Below are 24,259 nucleotides of genomic sequence, written 5' to 3' on the forward strand. Positions count from 1 at the left end.
TTAAGCTCAAACAAGCTTACGGTAGCTACAGATATCCATTTAGATCTCCGCCCTAAACTCATGAAGTTATTAGGGTTGAAGTCATGCAATCTGAAAGGATTATTCCCAACTTTCATTTGTCATTCGACTCATCTTGGGAGTTTGGATTTATCTGATAATAACCTAACAGGAACTATCCCTTATTGCTTCTACAAACTCAAAAACCTCATCGTCTTAAATTTATCGCACAACAATCTCCACGGTCCTCTTCCTCTTCCATGTCAGAACGTTATGTTATATATTCTAGCACATAATAAATTCAATGGTTAGATCTCAATGGAAGCCGGAAAAAGACTATCTACTGCTACCACCATTTTTCTATCAAATAATGAACTTACCGGCTCAGTTCCCTCTTCAATTTGCTCCAAAAAACCTGTATTATACTCTGGTCTTGCAGATCTTGATGTCTCCAACAACAAACTATCAGGGATGATACCTACTACTATAAGGTACTGTACTTCTCTGGAATATCTAAATTTCGGTTTCAATTACCTGACTGGAAATGTTCCTAAAGGGCTTGAACAAGCAAAGGGATTGCAAATTCTGAAACTAAATGACAACAATCTTGATGGCGATCCTCTTTATATCATCAGTGAACTTCCAGATCTGCAAGTTCTCATCTTAGGGAATAACAACTTTGGAGGAGGTTTATCTGATATGGTTGGTTCACTGAACATTATGATTCTCTCTTTAAGTTCAAACCATTTCAACGGCTCAATTCCTAAAGAGATTTTCGATTTGGATCAACTACGAATATTAGATTTATCGGGAAACAAGTTCACAGGGTTAATTTCTAGGAAAATAAGTAATTTAACATTGCTTAAAAGTCCATATAACTCTTCGTACCGTATCAGTGGCGATTATGATTTTGATGTAGGATTGCAGATGGCGAGCAAATGGATCATAATACAATATGAGAAACTGTATAGATACTATTCAGGAATAGACTTATCCTCCAATGAACTTGAGGGAGAAATTCCTGAAGAGATAGGTCTATTAAAAGGACTCTCCATGCTAAATCTATCACACAATCGGCTCTCGGGTGAAATCCCATCAAGTGTTGGACTTATGAATGGCTTAGAATCCTTGGATCTGAGTTACAACAAGTTGTCTGGAGTTATCCCACCATCTTTAGCATCTATGGATTTCCTTGGTTATTTGAACCTATCTCATAATAACTTGAGTGGAAGAATACCAAGAGGACTTCATATGGATACGTTGAGCGGAGATGGTTCGGCATATGCTAATAATAGTTTCTTGTGTGGGTACTTTACAAAGAATGCTTGCGAGGGCGATCAGAGCAGCGATACTGGTAATAATGATTACGAAAATGAAGATGGTCTAGATCATACAAGAGATAAGTGGTATTTTTTCGGTGTTGTTGCTTTGGGGTTTATAATTGGATTCTGGGGTCTGTTCTTTGGTTTGCTTTTGAAGAAAGAGATATGGTGGTTCGGGTATTGGAGATCTGTCGATAAAGTAGCTGCTAAAATAGTTCATTTTTTCTTGAAAGATTGATTATTGTATTTGTATTTGTATTTCTTTGTTTGCTCAATTGTTATAAATGATAATCTTCTATATTTGATTACCCAATTCATGCTAGTCTTTCATTATCATCCGTGACAGTGAAATTAGTTCTTGATTGATCCTAGCGTAACTCAGTTCTTGCAGAAACACAAATTCAATGTCCCCCAAAGCACAAAATTAACATCTATGGTGAATTGGTAATAGTGCTGATATTTTTCATTTATTGTATTTTTATAGAAAAAAAGTGAGCTGTATGAACTTGATTGAGTTGAAAAGATTCAATCTTTTTATTTTTTAGTAGTAATGATTTCACTACACCCACATATTTGACACATACAGAACAGGACCTAAAAATTGATAATTTAATTTTCTAATCATCAAGATTATTAAACACTATTACAGGATTGGAGTGGATGGAATGATTTGTATCAGTAATTCAATGACGGGAAGGATGATTCAGTAGTTTATTTTTTGATCGGCTCGGTAGTTTCTTTTGTTGTATGAACTAAGCCTATTTAGTTTTCCCCAACATTTCAATATTCAACTCTAATTATATGTTGATCTTAAGTATAATCTCTATCGATTTCATTTTTTCATTTTTTTTTATCTTTTCATCTTCGTGATCACTTAATAGCCGTAACCCTCAATAAAAATTTAAACACAAAATTTACATGAAAGAATAAATAGCAGTAACCCTCAATTGGGTCGATTGCCCAAATATTTTTAAAACATGATTCTGATGGACGAGTAAACATTAGTATGGATGAAATCGACACCAAAAAAATAGCAAGAATGGATCTGGATTCATCCAGGCTTAAACTTAAAAAATTGCAAGGGTGAAACTGGATGCATCCTGATATAAATTAAAAATAAGAAAAACAATTTGAAAATAAGTAGAATGAAACTGTTTACATCCTGGTTGTTTTTACATTATCAAATTTTACATGTCTTTTTCACCCAGACTAATTTTCTCGTGGCGGTGGTGGCAATGGTTGAACATATCCTTCCAGAAAATGAGCGAGCTTTCCTTGATCCAGCAAACGAAATATGATCTTTCGAATGTTTCTGCAGTCATTTGTATGGTTCCCATGCAACCGGTGTTACCTGCAAAATTCGTTTCTCCTCGCGCCTGGAGGAGGATCTTTTCCCACGTTTGGTGGAGGTGGTATTTCTTCCGTCAGCACTATTGCTTCTCATATCTTCTCAATAGTGGTATTGAGCCTTGGGAGCTTCACATCCTCAAAGGGTGGTGCATTCGCTCTCCAATCTCCAAATCTAGGCGCCTGGTTATTCTTCTACTGATATCATGGAGTATAACTTCACGGTTCATATCTCTTTCGCCTCGATTCCTCGTATCTTTGTTGATCAATACACTCCTGATCTACACTTGACACAGCTACGAGCTTCGCCGATATGGGGGTTGATGGCTCCCTCTTCTCGCATCTTTTATCGTCTTCTACCACATGTACCGTCCTTGGAAACAACCTCGAATTTCCCTCCTTCATAGTAACAGGTGTTACTTCGCCATATTGCCTTTGCTTTTCTTCCAACGCTATATATTCCTCCTGATACTCCCTTAATTCATTCGTCGTCATAGAGTTCAGGATTATGAATATTTGAGTGTAGAGTAAATTGGTCGGGAACAAGGCGTTGACGAAGGCTAAGATAAAATTCCTCTCATCCACCCTTCCTGCTAGCTCGCTGCACACCGTTTTCCATCTCGTCACTAATGCTCGCAAGCTCTCTCCTGGTCTTAGCCTTAAGTTGAACAAGGTTTCAATTCCTGGCCTCAGGAGGATGTTGCTGATATACGTTGTTAAGATTATCCTTTGCAGATCCTTGAAAGATAAAATCGACCTTTCTGGTAATCCGTCAAACAATGCCAATGCTTCCCGGTCAGGTTTGCCGGGAAGTACTTGCATAGCACAGCCTCGTTTCTTCCCCATTGCATTAATGACAGAGTATATTGTCTCAAGTGTTGTACAACACTTTCCGTTCCGCTGAATATGCTTGTAAACGTGGGTAACACACACTTTTATGGAATATCCGCATACATTATATCATACGTGAACGGAGACTTGCCGCCTCTTCTATGTCTTCTTCCAATTGAGCTCTTCCTCCTTTCTTCGAGTTGTTGATCAAGGATCTCATCTGATGCAGGGCGGAGGTGTGTACCGAACCTTCTCTGTAATTGTCCTCTCCATCGGGATCATTCTGTCGCTGGTTTGCACCTTTCCTTTCCCCTGCAGCTGACGTTCCTTCCTTTTCCATTCTTTCTCTCCATGCCTCTATATGTTTTCTTCTTCTTGTTGCTATCACATGCCATGCTCGATATGGTGCCACGGCCATCTAACAATCTTCAACTTCCACGATCTTCCTTTGCTCTCCAAGTGAAATTCCAAGATCTCTCCCTAATCTTTGTCCCTAACCTTGTCTACGAATGTAAAAACTAAAGATCTACAACCCTAACTTCAAACAATTCGCTAGATCTATAATCTCTACTATCTCTAAGACAACTTCTTTCCTTTTCTAACTCTTAGATGAGGATAAATCCCCAATCTAAGGTCCCTGTTTCTGGACACCAAAAAGTAACTACCGAAAATCAGCAGTACACCCAAATAGTAAGTAAACAAGATGTAAGACATGAGATACCGATTTGATTACAAAACTTTTATTGATTTATAGAATGAGAACTCTCGATTACAAGATTACACACAAAGGAAAACCCTAATCTTACTCTCTAAGCTAAGGTTCCTCCTCTACCTAAAATTCCATCCTTCATTCAAAATCCTCTATTTATAGGCATATCACCCTTAGTGCTGGACAACTCATTTTTCTTCGTGGGAGCTTCGTGGTCTTGCATTATTCTTCGCCCAGCCCGTTTTCCATAAATTTTTTCCCCTTCTTTCGCTGATACCCATGTGATCCTGTCGGGACAGCCGTCCTATGTCTTGCTCAATAATTTACTGTCTTCGCCGAATGACTTCTAAGCCAAGCAATCTTCCCTCGCCTATATATATCCTTCGTGTGGTACCTTGCCAGACACTCCTATAGATTTCTCGTGACTTGGACTCTTCTCGCACTGTTATCTCGTGCACGTATCTTCGTCAGTTAATTAATAATGACTTTCTGACTTAATTTGACAAGACACTGGCTGGGATCTTTGACCGAGATACATTCCTCTATTTAAGGCCTTCTCGTGTTGACACGTGGTGAGTCTATTTTGTGTACCTACATATAATCTCTATCGATTTCATTTTTTTTTTGTCTTTTCATCTTCGTGATCACTTAAATAGCAGTAACCCTCAATAAAAATTTAAACACAAAATTTACATGAAAGAATATTGTTGTGATTCTACAGAACAAATGAACAAGAAAAGTTAGTTGATTGGAAAATTATATTTTTTTGAAATGAATTTGGCATTGAATTAGTTAAGCTTTGTTTTAATTCATTCACAAAGAATTTACCGGTATTCGAGTACTTAGCCTTTTTTCTGGCAAAGATAGTGTTTGTTTGAAGGTACTAATTTAACTGATCTTATTTCAGTCTTCCAATTTCCAATTGCACCTTAAAACTCTTTACTAGTTTACTTCAAATTTTGCTCAACAAAAAGTATTTAAAACTAGAGCAACTCCACTTTGGAGATGCAATTGTACAAACTAAGGCAAGAATAGTTTATGTACCACTTGATCTGGGAGCAAGTTCACTGAAATAATCATCGGTAAAATGATAAAATTGACAACTCCGCTGAAAGTACACAAAATTGGCCAATTAACCCAATAGCGACACTTCCTGGATGAAAAAAACATGTAAAATTTGAGACTGTTCAAATTGACGAGAATGTAAAAATAGCCAGGATGTAAACAGTTGCATACTACCCATTTTCAAATATTTTTTCTTATTTTTAATTTACATCAGGATGCATCTAGTTTCACCCTCGCTATTTTTTAAGTTTAAGTTAGGATGAATCCAGATTCATTCTTGCTATTTTTTTGGTGTCAATTTCACCTATACTAATTTTTACTTGTCCATTAGAATCATGTTTTAAAATATTTGGACAAATGACCCATTTTCCGATGAAAATATTCTTCTATCATTTAATTTGCTAGTTGAGAAGGGAGAATACGTTCAATGGAAGCTTGAATGGTTTATAGAGTTCTTTCATTTGAGTTTCAGAAAATTGTCTAAACATATCCTACACATATCTCTAGGAACAGAGTTTGGACTTTGAAAACGTCCTACTCAGAAAATTGTCCAAACATATCTACACATATCTGTAGGAACAAAGTTTGGACTTTGAAAACGTCCCGAAGAGTTGGGCTTTTCCCAAGAAACAGCAAAAGGGACTTGCAACAACATCAAGCCGTTGCGAAACCTGGCGTTGCATAATTTTTATTCTCTCCAAATCTGTTTTTATTCTTTTAATATTTGTTTTTATATTGCCAAAAGTACTTTTGTTCCACCTTCTCAAAATGTGTTTCACATTAAAATAAGAAGTTGATAAGTCATTTAGAGTTGTTTACGTAGAGTAAAATAAAACAAATTTTAAAACTAGTTGGTCCGACACCTGCAAGCAAGCAAGTTGAGGAAGTAGAACTTTCACCATAGCCACTTTACATATTTTTTATCAAATGGTATAGACTGGCATAATATATTCTGATCATACTCGCTCATGTGATGTAATAATTCATGTTTTCCATAGGTGTAAAATTTATCGTTAGCCACTCAAAAGAAATACACCAGAATACCTAAAGGAACAAAAAAAGATCAAGACGGAAACAGCTGGAATGTGTCATTTTAATTTGTGTATAAATAAACCCCGAAATATCTGATGGTGCAGAATCAGGGGCGGAGTTAGAGTAGTGCAAAGGAGTGCACTTGCACCCCGCCGAGTTAGCTCCAAAGTTCTTTTTAGGCCCAATTTAAAATATGCTGCTATATACAAGCCTAATTTTTGCTATTTTACACCCCCAACTTGCAAACTCCTGCTCCGCCTCTGTGCAGAATTTCAAACTCAAGTTCACACACCCTGGAAGAACTCAAATCCACCCCGATAGATTACTCCAAACGGGAACATGCATGTATATGATAACATGGTACTACCCTATCACCTATCACTATCAAAATCAAACGAATTTTCAATGTATTTTTTTCTTCGTTGACTAGATAAGAGCGGGATTGATACATGCTTCTAGTTCTCTTTTTCTTTTTTTTTTGTTGTAGTAGACCACACGTATACTATTATCAAAATCATAACTAAATCTTCTTGATTTCAGTGGTGCTGACTGTCTTGGAGCATGCGTTACCTTACTTGTGGACTAAAATTCGTCTCCAATCTTTCATATTTTTACAACTCTATTGTATATATAATTTGAGGCCGAAATACTGGTTCAAAAGTTTGAATTCTAAAACTTCTGATCCCACCTAAAATATTTCTGGCCCCACTCAAAATACCACTCAAAATAATTAGATCAATAGGAAATTTTTGTTTTGTCACACCACCAATCTTGCATATTTTCAACCCCACTTGTTTTTCTTTTCCTAAGATCTTACGTTTTCCAGATGGACCAAAGTCCAAACCTTTCTTCTTCCTCGCTCTTTCTTTCTCGCTATTTCCTCCCCTCACCGTCGCTTCTCCGTTCTCTCTGTTTATTTTGCAGATTTGGAATCATCGAAAAGGAAGCTATTTGGGAAGCTATTTGTGAAGGAGAAAAATCAATAAAAATCAGGTATACTAAGCAATTACAATCTAAGGTTTTCTCTTTCTTTGTCGAAGTTTTTTCTTGATTCATTATATTTTGTTATAATGATTTATTTTGTTTAGTTTTGCAGATTCCTTTGTTTTTCTAATTAGTTTTACTTTGGTTTTGTTTTCTAGATCCAATCCTATACCATAAACCCTAACCCTTTTTTCTTATTGATTTTTCCTTCTTCTGAATCAGTGAACCCTAACACTTTCGGTCTATTTTGCAGATATATTGCTCTTGATAAACAAAGAAATCCAAATCTTTTAGAGATTCTGGCCCACTCTATATATTTAGACCAATAGGTAATGTTTTCTACAATATAATTACAGGTGATTAGAGACCAGTAGGTACTCTCTGGGGTTTTTAATGTTTTGGGTATACTTAAGGCTTTGTTTTATCGTCTTCCATCTGAAGTTGGTGTTGATATAATAAGTTTTATTGATGTGAAACTTGATCATAGGTGTTTCAAGTTCAACAAGGAAGAGAAGAAAAAGGAAATTCACATCACCATCATGTGGACTTGCAGAAGTATCTCATACAAGACATTAATCTAATCAGTGATCACCTGATGTTGTGTAAGTTAATACCTTTATTGATTTTAGTCTTCCTTAGTTCTGTGATATACATTTCAATAATAATTAAAAGAGTACTTACATTTTCGCCTTCAAATTGGTTGAGTTGAATAGTAAGAGTTCTTGCAAAGGGATTTGAAATTATGAGTTTTATTAGTCTCTACAGGGAGTAATGGGAGTAACTATAGGCTTGATTTTTTTGGTATCCACGTTGACAGGCCAATAATGTCCCAATTTTTCTGTGTACGAGGGTTGCCATGAAGATTCTTACACTGCTTTCATCTATGGTCTTTCAAAAAAAAGGTATACTTAATGTAAATACCCAAGTTACCATGCAAATACTGATGTCTAAACATAGCTCAAAATATTTTGTGTTATGCAGGCTTGCAATGCACCAGAGCCATGGCAACATAGCTTCTTCAACTACCTCAAACCATGTACTCAGATCACTGTTTTTTTATTTCTAAAAGCATTACATTGTTTTTATTTCTTAAAGCATGAATATATTACCTATCCAAAGAATTCCTCATCCATACATGCATCATTTTCATTTCATTTGTTGCCTCTACAAGTACTCATGATGGCACTAGGTTGGACTGAAGATTTAATTCGTCTATATAAGGTAGGAATGATTATCGTGGTACATTACAACTAGAGATATCTGCTGGTGTACTACCGTTTTCAGTATGCTAAAACTTACATGCTTCCGATTGTAATATTAGTTATGCATTATGTAGTGAACCACACGCGTTCAGGTCAAAATATGAGAACATAAAGGTGGTGAAACAGAGGAATGTGGCTGGAAATGTGTGTCAAAATAAATCGGCAAATGTAAGTAAGCTAAGTTATTTGAGGAAGGAAATGGAGGCTCTGAGGTTTTAAAATTCTTATCAACAACGTCAGATATGGCGTGATATATACACTGGGTTGGGTCCTATTGCGTCATAGTCAGCAACCCCAGTAGCACCACTAACACCAATTCTGGGTACGACTTATTTTCTTAGTCTTGATGTATTTCTAATTTATTGTGTAAATGGATATGATTGTTTGAGGTATTCTGATCATCTGAGTAAAATTTGAAAATGCAGGACCACAATGATCTGAGGTACAAAATATTTTAAGGTTTGTTGCATGGTCGAAATAAGTCAATGTCTATTGAACAAAACATATGACGGACTTGGCTGCTGTCAATCTCATGATTATTATTTCTTTTGTAATCGTGTGTACCAAATAGCTACTTTGCAGGACGACTACTAATAATTAGTGACTACTAATTACTTAATATAAACAGTAGCATTTCTAATTTAGTATGTGTAATGATGGGTTCAAATACACAAGGAGCTAAATCAATAGTATAGCATAGACTTATGTTTAACTGAAGAGAGGCGAATGGGGGTATGAGAAATGTTACATTACTTGGTTCCCAACTTACATAGTACATTACCGCTCAAGACTATTTATAGTTTAACTCAAAGCCAATACATGCACAACAGTACAATGTTAATTTGCCACGAGTATGTATATGTGGCAAGAAGATAACCATTAATTTGTTTAGTGTTAATCCAAATAGAGATTAACCTTATCACTGAGCAAAGGCGACAAGTGTGGGTCCCATTGAAAATGTGGTCAGCCACATATTTGAAAGCCGATGATACGTAGCACTCTCCTTGGATGACCACCATTTGTAAATATTGTCTTGTTTATTCTTTGTCGAAAATAATCTGATTGGACGAAAATCCGAGTAAAATTTGTTGTCTCCTCATAATCTTACCAGAAAAATATGTAGGATAAAAACTGGTCGAAGGAAATAGAGTACAACACTTCGAGCGTTTTGTGCGGCGTTGGCGTCACGTACTTCCATATTTTGTTAAAGATGTGTCAGGAGAATCATTTCTGAAAAACACAAAGCTCATAATGCAACGTTGTTCACTCCCAAGAAAATTCTATGGATATACATCCTTTTGGGCGATGGTCACTGTTCTAAGATTGTTATCTCATTAAAAACCTCGTCAGGAAACCCATTGGGATAAAAACCCGAGCGTAGGAAAACATGAGTCCTCAGAACAGTGTTGGACCCGCAGATGTTGCGTCGTTAAAACCTTGTCCGGAAAAACCCAGAGGGACAAAAACCAGGACGAAGGAAAAAGAATACAACATTCCGAACTGCGGATAACGTTGGACTCGCATGCCTCATTAAAACCTTGACAAGTAAAAACCCAGTGGGACAAAACCTTGACTAAGGAAAAAGAGTACACGACGTAATTTCCAATATGCCCGTATCAATAGTCTTTCATGGCTTTACTCCCCTGATGAGAAGCCTTCTCGGTTGATCATTATGCCTGGTAGTACTGCCTAGAGTTCCGAACCACCCTTTAAAGTCTTCAGCAGCTCCAGCTTCCTTTAGTTGAGAAAATCAGTATGATTTTCCTTTGTGCAATTTCTTAATGATCATCTGGTTCTGCCAGCCTTTTATATATTCTCCACTAGCTTTGTCTAAATAATCATAATTTCCCGGAGAATAAATAAGTTCCTCTTTTATAAGACTATTAGCTAGGAAAATATTTAGTTTCTTCAACCCCTTTGCCATAAATCAGAATTTCAACAGTTCGATTAACTTTTCTCTGTGGGAGACATCCTGCGATCTGTTATGCAAAAGATCCAGCTTAATGGTACCACGAAGATGGAGGAATTTTCTTTCGGACCAATGTCTCGATATTGGTGTTGGGCAGAGCCAGGCTTACATGTTTACTACAAACCCAATATCAGGTATCTATAGCATATTTCAGCTAGTGTACCATTTACACATTCTTTGTGTAATACCAACCACAGAGTGATACATCTCCCTTATTGAGATGTAAACCGATCACTATTAAAAGTAAGAGATCGAATGACTGTAATTGTGCTAGCTTGTCCATTTAAACTTGTTTAAACCTTTAAGGTTTATGAAATTAATGGACTTCCAACTACAACGCTCAACCAACAGATTAAGACCTTGTTTTACCGAGAATTTATCTCGAACTCCTGCTTTAAGCATTTTTGTGCCTTGGAGAACTCTTCAGGAGTTTCAATCAAATAGATGTTGCATTAATCAAAAACTAGTCAATGCAAAGTTTATGAGCATATAAGATGGTTCACATATCCCTGGATAATATAAGAACTCACTTAGACGAATGACCACTTTCGTCTTTATTGAGCAAATGCATATGACATGGTAATTCTACTAGTGCAAACTTTCAGGAATTTGTATGCAGTTTTTATGTATCTAGTCTTTTATAAAGATCTACAGTAACCACATCTTATGGATGCATGTCGAGTCCTTAAAGACTACCAGACAAATACCAAAGAGGTAGCTTCATCCATAACATGGAATATGTCTCAAAGAAATCCATCTCAGGTTCCTGTAAGAGACTTTGTGCCATTAATTTACTTTACTTTTCTCATTATGCCAAACACCCACTTGTAGCCACTAAGAGTGACATTATCGGATGTCGGTATTACAAACACCCACATGTGGCTAAGATTAGCTCACATTATCGAGCGTTCTGGTTGCAGTACCAAAACTATGCATTTTATGAGAAATTGTTATTCTGCCTGAATCTATGCGTTTTAGTTTAGCCAATCATATATTTGATGACATCCAATATAGAGAGTGGTTTAAACCAACAACACCTACGGTAGTATCAGTGGATACTTTGACTATGCCATCAACAATCATTGGATTATGATCGTCTCATTACATGCATGCTTTATGGAAATCCTCTTATTTTGAGGTTCCACAGCCTTTGCAGAGATATTCTCTTATTAAGAGAACTATATTTAGAGAAATTAGATCTTCCACTGATAGTTTCTTTTAGAACACTATCTTTCAATGATTGTGACTGGCTCTTCCTTTTAAGAGGTGCAGAATATTTCAAATCAACTATATATCCACGCTTAAGGTGTGTTTTAAGTGACACACTTGCTACTACATTTATAGCTTCTCATGGAGAAACTTGATTTGCAATTTCTGAAGATATCAAATCTTATGCATGTCTTTCACTAGTGAAGACATCAAGATGAGATATATCCTGGTTTATCCTGCGCAAACTAGGATACTTCACGCCGTTTTCAGGCGATGGCGTTTCCTCCCCCAAACGGTGGGAAGGTTTTCTCATCAAATTTGCAAATATTGTTGCAGTAGCATATGCAGTGGAACATAGCACATCTCAAACAGAAAACATGGCAATGGTTATATGAGTATTAAGTTCAAAATGCACAAGAACATCAAATGTGCTCACCATCAATGCCTAAAACACTACTAGGATGATACAACATTAACGGAGGACAAACAAGAGTTTCATTTAAAATCTTCTGTATATGAGTATATATACAAAGTTACCACCAGGTGAGATGTCGAGTCCTTTATGACTAGCAGACCATACTTCCATCAACCTGGTTAGTGTCTGCGGAAACTCACTTTCAACGGGTGGTGCTTCATAACAAGCGACCTCAATTAGTTTTCTCACTACGCTTTCATATAAGCATCACATTTTCGACAGATGCTAAGACTAAGGTCCCAAAAGCGTATACAAGGGAGAAAACACCTTAATATGAACTGAGGTCCATATCTTCCAATCATATAAACTTTGTCGATAATTCCTTTCCAAAGGGGGATATCTATCCGCAACGATTTCAGTAGCTACTCTGAACATTATCGACAACCAGTTAACAATCAGTTAATAACGATCTCACATCATTCTCTCGAGTAAGAGGATACTCTAATTCATTGGTACCAAATCTGAACATGCGGAGATCCTTCACCACGGGATATCAACGCAACTTTTATGGATATGCTCCTCGTCAGGAGATATATAAACTCACCACTCAAAGAGAATATGGACGTTATCTGACTAGATTGGCATACCTCGAACTAGAGGTTTTCGTCTTAGCTTCTAAGCATATTTTTAGACGAAATAATCGCTGCGTTTCCATGGCATGCCTTGCAAGGACTTTCTTACGCCGAACCAAGCAAGCGTACTCTTGCTAAATCTAGCAACAAAATAGTCTCTAACACCTCAGGCATTTCTCGGTGTGAGAATTTAGATGATACACAATTGGATTTAACCAATGTCGTCAACGATTCTCCCCCTGATCCTTAGGAGGGATGTCTCATCAACAAAACATCCAGTTTCGCATTACTCTACCTATCAAGGGAGCAACTGGGTGCAGAAAAACAACAATAACACGCAACTCAAGAGGGGTAACTGATCAGGTTTCCTCTCTCGTTTACTGTCCAGCTGGAATAATTTTAAGAATTTACATTGCCATGCAAAATTAACAGTAAACTGTAAACGAATTCTGTGACCATAGACATTATCTCAATATCAGTACCAGTCCTGCCAAGACGACCGATAGAGATCAACAATAAACGGCATTTCAAATGCGTGTATCGTGTCTTTTATGTCACAACGATAGCAGAGCTCTTCCAGGCTCAAAGATGGTTATTCACCTAATCATTATGCTACCATCCCGTATTATTCCACTTCTGATGGTACGGGGTTTACCTGATTCCAAAACCTGATAACTATTGTGGTTCCCATATTTAAATATGCCTACCACAGTTGTATTTTCCTTCTTTGCCAAAGATAAACTTATTTGCATAGGTATTGCTGCAAATTTAATTCACTAAATTCAGGATGTTAGATAATAGCTCAGGCGACGAGAAGACATGATATTAACTCTAAATATCATTTACAAAAATGCAACACTCATTATCGCTCGACGTTTGTATATCTACGAGGCGCAATTAACATTTGCAGCACTCGGTGTTGTTGACACAATATATACAAAGTGCAAATTAAGCACTAGCTCCCTAAAACTCGTCTTTGCATATAATGGGCGCAAATAGTTCATGCCGTAAAGCTAGCGGGAACATATAGGGGCGCAAAATATACAACTCTCCTTATTGCTCACCACAACATTTTATACGGTGCATATATCTTCTCCAGAAATCAAGCCGAACTATTTACCACAAAAAATTAATGGTGAAACGGTCCTAACATAACACCGACAAATCTCCAATTTCGTCAGTTAGGGTCGTCGAAATATTAGTTCATCAAAGTTGAAATATGAACACATTCTTTATACCTATAAAAAAAATTGTTTCGATGCCAATTGCAGCTCATTTCAATGACCGCTGATAGAGACCGGATAACCCTGTTAACCCGGTGTTCATTTTAATCGCATTCCGACCTTTGGTGGAACGACTCAGAATTCCGAAGATTATTATAGCAAAGGAATATCAAAATTTTGCTATCCCTCTGGATGCAAAAATTCCTCGCTCTGCCGATATTAAAAACCGTTAACACTAAATTATTGGTACCAACAAAGGTAATTTTATTCTCTACGCTATACAAAAAGGACGCGGAAAACCTTCCGCTGGTTGGCTAAAGAGAAAAATAGCAAAACGCCGCAAAACTCAAATATTTGGTTAAATTCGAAAATCAAATAACATCACAATTATGAGTCGTTGCTAATACGTACCGATTTTGGATACCTCTTCATATACCGTATAATTTCTGTGCTCCAAAAACACGTACAAGAAACGGCGAGATGCTTAACTTCCTTTTCGACAAGTCCTAATTAAAATAGGAAACGAAGTTAGACACTACGAAAATTTATGCATAAGACTACTCAACAATAGTTAAATGAAATATGCAAGAGTCAAAGAGAATTATCCTTTTCCCTATCATCAGCCCCACCGAATACCACTGAGCAATTCGTGCAGATAACGTTTTGTAATCGTGTGTACCGAATAGAATTATCCTATTCCGTATCGTCAGCCCCACCGAATACCACCCAGCAATTCGTCCAGATAACGTTTTGAAATCGTGTGTACCAAATATCTACTTTGCCGCAGACGACTACTAATAATTAGTGATGTGTAATGATTGGGTTCAAATACACAAGGAGCTCAATCAATAGTATAGCATAGACTTATATTTAACTGAAGAGAGGCGAATGGGGGTACGAGAAATGTTCCATTACTTGGTTCCCAACTTACATAGTACATTACCGCTCAAGACTATTTATAGTCTAACTCAAAGCCAATACATGCACAACAGTACAATGTTAATTTGCCACGAGTCTGTATATGTGGCAAGAAGATAAGCATTAATTTGTTTAGTGTTAATCCAAATAGAGATTAACCTTATCACTGAGCAAAGGCGGCAAGTGTGGGTCCCATTAAAAATGTGGTCAACCACAAATTTAAAAGCCGATGATAATAAATTTCTTTAAGTTAATAAAATAATATCTGGCTTAATTAATAAATTTTGGCGTCCCGACATCATTATTTTATAGAATTTTTATTGTAATCTTGTCTTCGTACAAAATTTCAATAATTATGCATAAAACTGGCAAACAAGCCAAAATCCACGGGTTTGCCCAGCCCGACCCGTGAAAAACCCGCACCCGGCTCGGCTGGTGTCTAAACAAGCCGGGTTAGGGTTGGAGAAATGCCGGCTTGTGAGTAAACGGGTTAACCTGTCCCGGCCCGTAAATCCGCGGGTACAACCCGTAAACCCGTCCATATTCCTTATTAATAAGTTTTATGTAATCCTGACCGTCAGATCATCTAGGTTTCATCTTATCCCTACGTTTAAGGTATAAATGCACCAAAACCCTAGCAGACAATAATCATTTCCTTTCGTTTCTTCTTCCCCTTTCTTTTTATTTCTCTCCCCACACCCTACTGTCTTCTCCTGCGGCTGCGCCTCCTCACCATCTCCATTTTTCTTCTTCTGCTTTGCTTTTTAATTCTTCATCTCTGTATCTCCTACACATAGTTGGTACTTTAACTCCATGGTGATGATGATTTAAGGCAATAAATTGACAATTTTAAAACTAGGGTTTAGTAATATACTAATATTGGTTTTGCATGATTGATTGTGCAGATTAATTTGAGGAACTTGAATTTCTGTTTTATCAATTGTTGAATCAATTTCTGAATTTGTATCAATTTTTATTTTCTTATTTAGATTTTGTATGTATCCTATTGCCTGATTCTATAGGGAACAGTATGTAAGAAGCAATAATGGGTTCTGCTGCCCCTTGAAATGATGGGTTTTGTGGGAGTTTGAATGCTTCAATGATTGTAGAAACATCACATATTTCTCATCTCTTTCACCACCAGAATATGTATGTTTGATAAAACACCTGAAAGATCAGTGCATTCACCAACTTTCTCTACCAGCAATTGGGGTTTACACAAGGGTTTAGTAAGAAGAAGTGAGAAGAAGGGTTTAGTGAGAAGAAGTGACGCGAGATTGGTGGTTTCGGTCATTCGGTGTTCTGGTAGTAAAATCAGTCAAGACATGTTGATACAACGGGTTCTGGTGGTTATACTTGAAGAGATAGAAGCATGGAAGAACAATAAGAAGAACTTGATGATGATGATTGTCATGAATCGTGACTAATGTGGGCTGTTCTGTGCAAGGTTAACTTAATTTTTCTATCTTGTATTATTTTACGATTTTTATCCTTGTAATTTGATTTTTATCCTTGTAATTTGACATAAATTGACGTAATTTAGTTTTAATTTTAATTTTAATCAAACAAGCCGGATAACTCGTAAATCCGCAAGCTTTATTCGTTACGGGTGCGGGTTGAAGAAATGACCACCTATGAAGAATATTAACCCGCAGATTTTAGCCCGTGTTAACCCGAATCCGTGTTAACCCGTAACAAGCCAGCCCCGGACCGCCCGTTTGCCAGCTCTAATTATGCACCAATATAAATTTGATGGATATAAAAGAGGTGGCTCACTAGTCGCTAAAACTAAGGATGAATTAATATTACTACTTGAATCCAACCGGCAGGAATAGAGAATAATAAAACTAGATTTTAATGAGATTGGACAAATGGCAATGAAAACGTACTAATATTATCTCAATAAAGATTATACAGAAGCTAAATATGAAATAGATGAGATTGGACAAATGGTAACGAAAACGTACTAATATTATCTCAATAAAGATTATACACAAGCTAAATATGAAATAGAAATATGCATCAGCAACAAAAAATTAACATTCGCCTAGTTCTCTTAATTACATTTTGTTCAATTAGGACCGGACCACATCATAGAGTACTTTTCAATAGCCAAAAAATTTAAACTTCGGAGAAGATCTTCATCGGAAATCTCTTTATCTGGTTGCACCTTCGAAATGAAACACTCTAAATCCATGGAAAAATATTCATTGCAAATATCTTGTTGTGCCTGGACAGCCTCATCCTCTGAATCAGTCAACAATGTGTCATTCAAAGTCTCTTGATTATCATGTTGAGCAACAGCCTTATCTCCTTCGATAGTTCTGAAATCATCAGTTGCTACTGGTTCATGATCCACCCTTTCTTCTGATTCCGATTCATCATCTGAGTCGGATATTAAGATTACTTTTTGTTGAATATCAACATTACTTCATTCTAGTAGTTCTTCCATGACTGTGTCAGAGTAAAAATCTCAATTCTTATCTCCTTGTTAGGACTCATCTTGAGTTGGTGTTGGTATTGATGTGTCATGCATGCAGTCTATTGGTGTTATGGTTGCAATGGCATCTTTTTCTTCTCCAATAGCTCTGAAGTGATCATTAGCTATCATTGGTTTGTCAATACATGCTCCTAGTTCTACCATGATCGCATCTAAGACATGCTGCAGAACATCGTCGTGACTGCCTTCTTGATCTTCCATGAGGGAGTCAACGATTCTTCCTTGTGGTAATTCCAAGTTTTATTATGTTGCGGTCGCCTCATGTTGGTAACATGATGAATTGAATTGATGTTGATAAGCGCTTTAAGGTGTTATGGTTTCCCGAAAATCTGACGCGGCTTCATTCTGGACTTGTTGAGAACGTGATGATAGTGTGTTTTCTTTTCTTCTGATCTTAACAATCACATAATCTTTATAGTTTTTTCCATCTTTTTGTTCATTATAAAATTCATGCATGATCCAGTGAGCGTTGTTATCGACATCCTTAGTTGCTGAAGATGAAACTCTTTTTTATTTTAAGAGCCTTGATGCCTTGTTCCTCGACCTTAACAGTTAAAGCTAAATTCCTCTCTCTTCCTGTCCGCGATTCTCTTTAATATTCATATATTGGTAGACTTGCATGTATAACACGTAAGATGGCTCGCTTCTTCATCACTTAATATTTTACTTGGTCAAATCTCCATTTTTCGACTTTGGGTCGTAGCAACTCTTAGGCGTCGGTGAGATCATCTAAGCGAATCAAGTGTGTAAAGTCCATATGGGATTCAGAAGTGTAGGGAACGCGACTGTACCTTAATCGGTGCGAGATTTGGTTAGGGCTTAACTACAAAGATGGATTAGGTCCCGGGACTTTTCTGCATTTGCGGTTTCCTCGTTAACAAAATTTCTGGTGTCTATGTTATTTCTTTTCCGCGTTATATTTGTTTATATATTGAAATGTCACAGGTTGTGCGTAGGTGAATCTTAGTTGATTAAATCTGAAATTGTTTATTGGATATAACTAGATTGACACCTGGGCATTGGTCTTTGGTACTGTCTAAGTTATTTCTCATATCAATCAGGCTCATGGATTTATATATGTTCAATTTGCTGATTGCATTGAGAAATAGTGATTTGACTGTTTGATATCTTTCTTGATTGAGCTCACGGATTTATATTTGTTTGATTTGCAGATTGCATTGATAAATAGTGATATAACTCTTTGATATCTTTCTTGATTGAGCTCACTTTTCTATAGTAAAATTAGTATTTTTTGTTTTGTTTCTTCAGGTATGAACGCTAAGATTTTCTATTTCTAACATTCCAGTTGCGCTTAAAGAATTACAATGAAATGATTTATCGCAAAGAAAATGTAATTTCTTTTTTTATAGACTAGGCATTGTCATACAGAAGGGTGTTGGTGTCCAGCTGGTGTCAAGGATTCCTACCAGTTATTTGAAATAAGAAAAGTAGTGATTAATATTGATTTATTTTTATTATAAGTATTATTTTTGCTTCCATAAATTGGATATTCCTGGAATCAAATAGGTAAAACACCATATGTGGGGATTGTTTAAAAATAATGAGACTAATCAAGATGTATAACAAGATAATAGTAAGCAGTGGTTTCTCATTCCACCATTTTTCCGGAATAACAATAGCTGCGTCCAGTTGCAAAAGGGACTTGCAACAGCAACAAGCCGTTGCGAAATGTGGCGTTGCATAATTTTTGTTTTCTTCAAATCTGTTTTTATTCTTTCAATTTTTGTTTTTATATTGCCAAAAGTACTTTTATTCCACCTTCTCAAAATGGGTTTCACATCAAAATAAGAAGTTGATAAGCCATTTAGAGTTGTTTCCGTAGACTAAGATAAAACAAATTTTAAAACTAGTTGGTCCGACACCTGCAAGCAAGTTGAGGAAGTAGAAATTTCACCATAGCCACTTTACATATTTTTTATCAAATGGTATAGACTGGCATAATATATTCTGATCATACTCGCTCATGTGATGTAATAATTCATGTTTTCAATAGGTGTAAAATTTATCGTTAGCCACTCAAAGGAAATACACCAGCATACCTAAAGGAACAAAAAAGGATCAAGACGGAAACAAACAGCTGGAGTGTGTCATTTTAATTTGTGTATAAATAAACCCCCATATATCTGATAGTGCAGAATCAGGGGCGGAGCTAGAGCAGTGCAAGGGAGTTCACTTGCACCCCCGCCGAGCTAGCTCCAAAGCTCTTTTTAGGCACAATTTAAGATATGCTTCTATATACAAGCCTAATTTTTGCTATTTTGCACCCCTAAAAAAGATTTTGTACCCAAAGAAGATTTTTGCACCCCCAACTTGCAAACTCCGGCTCCGCCCCTGTGCAGAATCTCAAACTCAAGTTCACACACCCTGGAAGAACTCAAATCCACACCGATAGATTACTCCAAACGGGAACATGCATGTATATGATAACATGGTACTGCCCTATCACCTATCACTATCAAAAACAAACGAATTTTGAATGTATTTTTTTCTTCGTTGACTAGATAAGAGCGGGATTGATACATGCTTCTAGTTCTCTTTTTTCTTTGTTGTAGTAGACCACACGTATACTATTATCAAAATCATAACTAAATCTTCTTGATTTCAGTGGTGCTGACTGTCTTTGAGCGTAACGCGTTACCTTACTTGTGGACTAAAATTCGTCTCCAGTCTCCCATATTTTTACAACTCTACACTAATTAAATTCAAGATTGTTACGTTTGAACCTACGCTGCAATGAAAGAACCAAATGCATCGAAGTCAATGATTGATATAATATAGTGATAAATTAATATATGGGCATTTCGTGCATTCATTGATCAAACAAATTCATACGATACGCAACTGGTATCTGATACAACTAGTTTAGTTTTACTTAGCCATGAACTCAATCAATAAGAATACAAAAATAGCATCATTTCTTATTCATTTCATTTTCGTTTTGTTGATCAGCCTCATTCAATTTCTACTGGCCTCTCATGGATGCCACGAGCAGGAAAGAAGGGCTCTCTTAAACATCAAATCCTCTTTAGAAGACCCATCGAATCGCTTGTACTCATGGCAAGAAGGCAGTAAATCTCAAAATTGTTGTGATTGGCATGGAATTCAATGTTCCAGGGACTCATTTCATATTATCTCCATGAACCTACGGAATACAGAGTATGAAATTTCCATCAATCGGTATACTGATAATTATGAGCAGTTTGCATTTAATCCACCACAAACATCACTACGAGGTAAATTCTCTCCTTCGTTTTCCAACCTTACTCATCTTCAGTATCTTGATCTTGCCTTCAACGATTTCCAAGAATCACAAATCCCGCTTCAGTTTTCTAATCTAACAAAACTCACGCATCTTGATCTCTCCAAGTCGAACATTTCAGGATCAATTTTGACACAATTCACCAATCTATCTTCCCTTAAGTACCTTGATTTGTCTTCCGGTTATGGAGTACACTTATCATCTACAAAATGGTTGGGAGGGTTAATAAATCTCCAGGTATTAAGATTGAATAGTATTGATTTGTATGAGGCGACGTCGTCAAAAACATATTTTGCTGAACACATATCTCGTCTTTCCAATCTTAAAGATCTCCAATTATCAAACTGCGGTATATCTGGCTCAGTTTTCCCCATCCAAGAAATTAACAATCTTTCACGTCTAACTTTTCTCGATATAAGTAACAATCATGAGCTTAATTCCTCATTCCCAGTACACCTGGCTAATTTAACCTCACTTTCTAGTCTTTACTTATCAGATTGTAATCTTCATGGTTCAGTTCCATATATGCCTCAACTTAAAGTGCTTGGTGTGGGTGGGAATACTGATCTTAATGTCGATCTTACCAGAACGTTTGAACGTAGGTGGCCTAAGCTGCAACTAATTGGAATATCATTAACCAAAGTAACCGGACCATTTCTGAATTTAATTTCAAATGTGCCGTTATTGGAATCTCTTTTTGCCTCCGACTGTTCAATTCAAGGATCTATACCAAAGTCAATTTGCAAACTCGCTTTTCTTCGAGATCTCATTTTGCGCAATAACAATTTTACTGGAAGGATATCAAGTTGCATTACCATGCTTAAACACCTAAATCAATTAGATATTAGTAACAACTCTATCGGGGGCGATGTGTCCCTGCCTTCTTTTATTAGCAAACTAAACCTCACTTTTGTAAACCTGAGCTTAAACAAGCTTAAGGTATCAACAGATCAACACTTACATTTTCACCACAAACATCAACTTAAGGAATTAGGGTTGGGGTCATGCAATCTGACAGGATTGTTTCCAACTTTCATTTGTAATTTACCTCATCTTGAGGATTTATATTTACCTGATAATAATTTGAATGGAACTATCCCTTCTTGCATCCACAAGCTAAAAAATCTCCACACCTTAGATTTGTCATACAACAATCTTCAGGGTCCTCTTCCAGTTCTACGTCAATATGTGGAGTCATATAATCTAGCACATAATAAATTTAATGGTGAAATCTCAATGGAAAGCGGGAAAAGTCTATCTACAAGTTTCTATCTTTTTCTGTCCGATAATGAACTTACAGGCTCGATACCCATTTCTATGTGCTCCAAAGAACCTGGAGTACGCACTAATATTCAGTATCTTGATCTCTCCAACAATAAACTATCTGGGTTTATACCTCCGACAATAGGGTACTGTAATTTTCTTGAATATCTAAACCTCGGTACCAACAACCTCACTGGAAATGTTCCACAAGAGCTAGAACAAATAAAGAATCTGCTGTTTCTTCAACTAAATGACAACAATCTTAATGGCGATCCTCTTCATTTCATCAGTAAGCTTCACGAGTTGGAGGTTCTCAATTTAGAGAACAACAACTTTGGAGGGAGTATATCGAATGTGTTTGGTTCACTCAACAACCTCAAGATTCTTTCTCTAAGCTCAAACAATTTCAATGGGTCAGTCCCCAAAGAGATTCTCAATTTGCATCAACTCCAAGTATTCGACTTATCGAGAAACAATCTCACAGGTTTACTTCCTAGGGAAATAGGTAATTTAATAACGCTAAGAAGTAGATCTAATGATACGTCCAAACTTACCGGCGGTGCGTATCTAGTTGACTTGCACTTGCAGATGGTGAGCAAAGGGATTATACAGTTTCAGAAACTGTACACCTATAGTTCAGGAATCGATTTGTCGTCCAACAATCTTGAGGGAGAAATACCTGAAGAAATAGGTCTATTAAAAGGGCTCTACATGCTAAATCTGTCACACAACCGCCTCCTGGGTAAAATACCACAGACTATTGGAAGTATGAATGGTTTAGAGTCCTTGGATTTGAGTTTCAACAAGTTGTCTGGATTTATCCCGCCATCTTTTGCATCAATGGATTTCCTTGGTTACTTGAACCTATCTTATAACAACTTGAGTGGCATAATCCCAAGAGGACCTCATTTTGATACATTAGGCGGTGATAGTTCAGCATATGTCAATAACAGTTTCCTGTGTGGGTACCCGACCGAGAACGTTTGTGAGGGCGATCAGAGCAGCAATACTAGTGATACCTACTTACCAAGTGGAGCTGATGGAAATGATACAAATGATAAGTGGTATTTGTATGGTGCTGTTGCTTTGGGGATTATAGTTGGATTTTGGGGTTTGTTCTTCTGTTTACTTTTGAAGAAAGATAAATGGTGGTTCGGCTATTGGAGATTCATTGATAATATTTCAGTTAAAATTGTTAATTTTTTCTTGAGCGATTAATATTGATGATTTTTTTTTTTTGATCGATAAAGAATTAATATTGATGATATTGTTTGTTTCTTTTGTTATAAATGAATACCTAGGTCTTGACCCGTGCCGTAACGGCACGGGGCTTGACGTTGGTTAATTTTTAAAATCGTAATATTTGTGTCCCGAAAACTTATCAACTCTTGTTGTAGCGGTTTTTTTATTTTAAATATTATGTAGCGCTTAAGTCATGTCGAAGCGGCATGGGGATAATTTTTATCCGGATATTAAATGAGAAAGGATCCCTTCACACTATCTTACACTTTGGAAGATATTTTTTTTTAATAAAACTCAAATGGGAGAGTATTTGAAGTTATTATGGGAATGTGCCGCCTCACAAAGCTCTACATATCCAAAAAAAAAAAAAAAAGGAGCATATTCCGAAATACTAAACGCCATCATCCACCGATCTTAATTTTAACCGTTGAAAATTCGTTTGTTTTCGATGATTAATTTTCAAAATAATAGATTACAGAGTTATACATTTCAGAATTTGCTTATTTTTCGTGGGTATGTATATCTTGGTAAGATGAACATATACCTAAATATTAGCTTCAAATACTCTACCATTTGGTTTTTGCAGAAAAGATTGTGCCAAAAGTGTGAGATACTGTAAAAATAAAAATGTGGAGGGATCCTCCCTCAGATTAAATTTAGTATTTATTAGTTATCGAGTTTACCCTCCTTATCATTACAAAAGTAAAGGAAAAACCAATAAATATTTCTATTCTGCAGTCCACGACTCGATAATTAGTAATTTCATATGTTCTGATTTTGATTCATGTCGTTTGTATGCATTTATTAAATAACTTCACAATCGATTCAAGATTTTTTTCTTTCAATTTTCCTGTGTTTTATCCGAGTTTACGTTAACATTAAAATGGTCAACCATGTTTTACACTTTATAATGTTACATGTCTTGTGGCGTCACGGAATTAACATAGTCTATTATTATACACTAATATGCGCCACCACCATAAAACCATATGATACCATTTCTTTCACCACAAAACTACCCAATAAATCTTTAATTTCATCACATCTTAAAGTGTAGTT

The 24,259-nt window shown here is 36.5% G+C and overlaps 2 protein-coding genes and 1 long non-coding RNA gene across 3 annotated transcripts; all 3 read left to right on the forward strand.

Annotated features, from left to right (window-relative positions):
- The first annotated feature begins 298 nt into the window (after positions 1 to 298).
- Positions 299 to 1,627, forward strand: LOC113319497 (receptor-like protein EIX1). The gene has a single exon (XM_026567748.1). It carries the CDS (start codon positions 316 to 318, stop codon positions 1,555 to 1,557), a length of 1,242 nt encoding a protein of 413 aa, XP_026423533.1. The 5' UTR covers positions 299 to 315; the 3' UTR covers positions 1,558 to 1,627.
- A 5,375-nt stretch (positions 1,628 to 7,002) lies between these two features.
- LOC113315024 lies at positions 7,003 to 9,466 on the forward strand. Its single transcript, XR_003342680.1, has 7 exons — positions 7,003 to 7,296; positions 7,541 to 7,616; positions 7,775 to 7,889; positions 8,105 to 8,189; positions 8,269 to 8,508; positions 8,624 to 8,871; positions 8,975 to 9,466. It is a non-coding gene; the product is annotated as an uncharacterized LOC113315024 (long non-coding RNA).
- An 11,106-nt stretch (positions 9,467 to 20,572) lies between these two features.
- On the forward strand, positions 20,573 to 23,176 carry LOC113316627 (LRR receptor-like serine/threonine-protein kinase GSO1). The gene has a single exon (XM_026564788.1). It carries the CDS (start codon positions 20,573 to 20,575, stop codon positions 23,174 to 23,176), a length of 2,604 nt encoding a protein of 867 aa, XP_026420573.1.
- The last annotated feature ends 1,083 nt before the right edge of the window (positions 23,177 to 24,259 follow it).

The sequence above is a fragment of the Papaver somniferum genome, chromosome 10 (genome assembly GCF_003573695.1).
Source record: "Papaver somniferum cultivar HN1 chromosome 10, ASM357369v1, whole genome shotgun sequence".
NCBI lineage: Eukaryota > Viridiplantae > Streptophyta > Magnoliopsida > Ranunculales > Papaveraceae > Papaver > Papaver somniferum.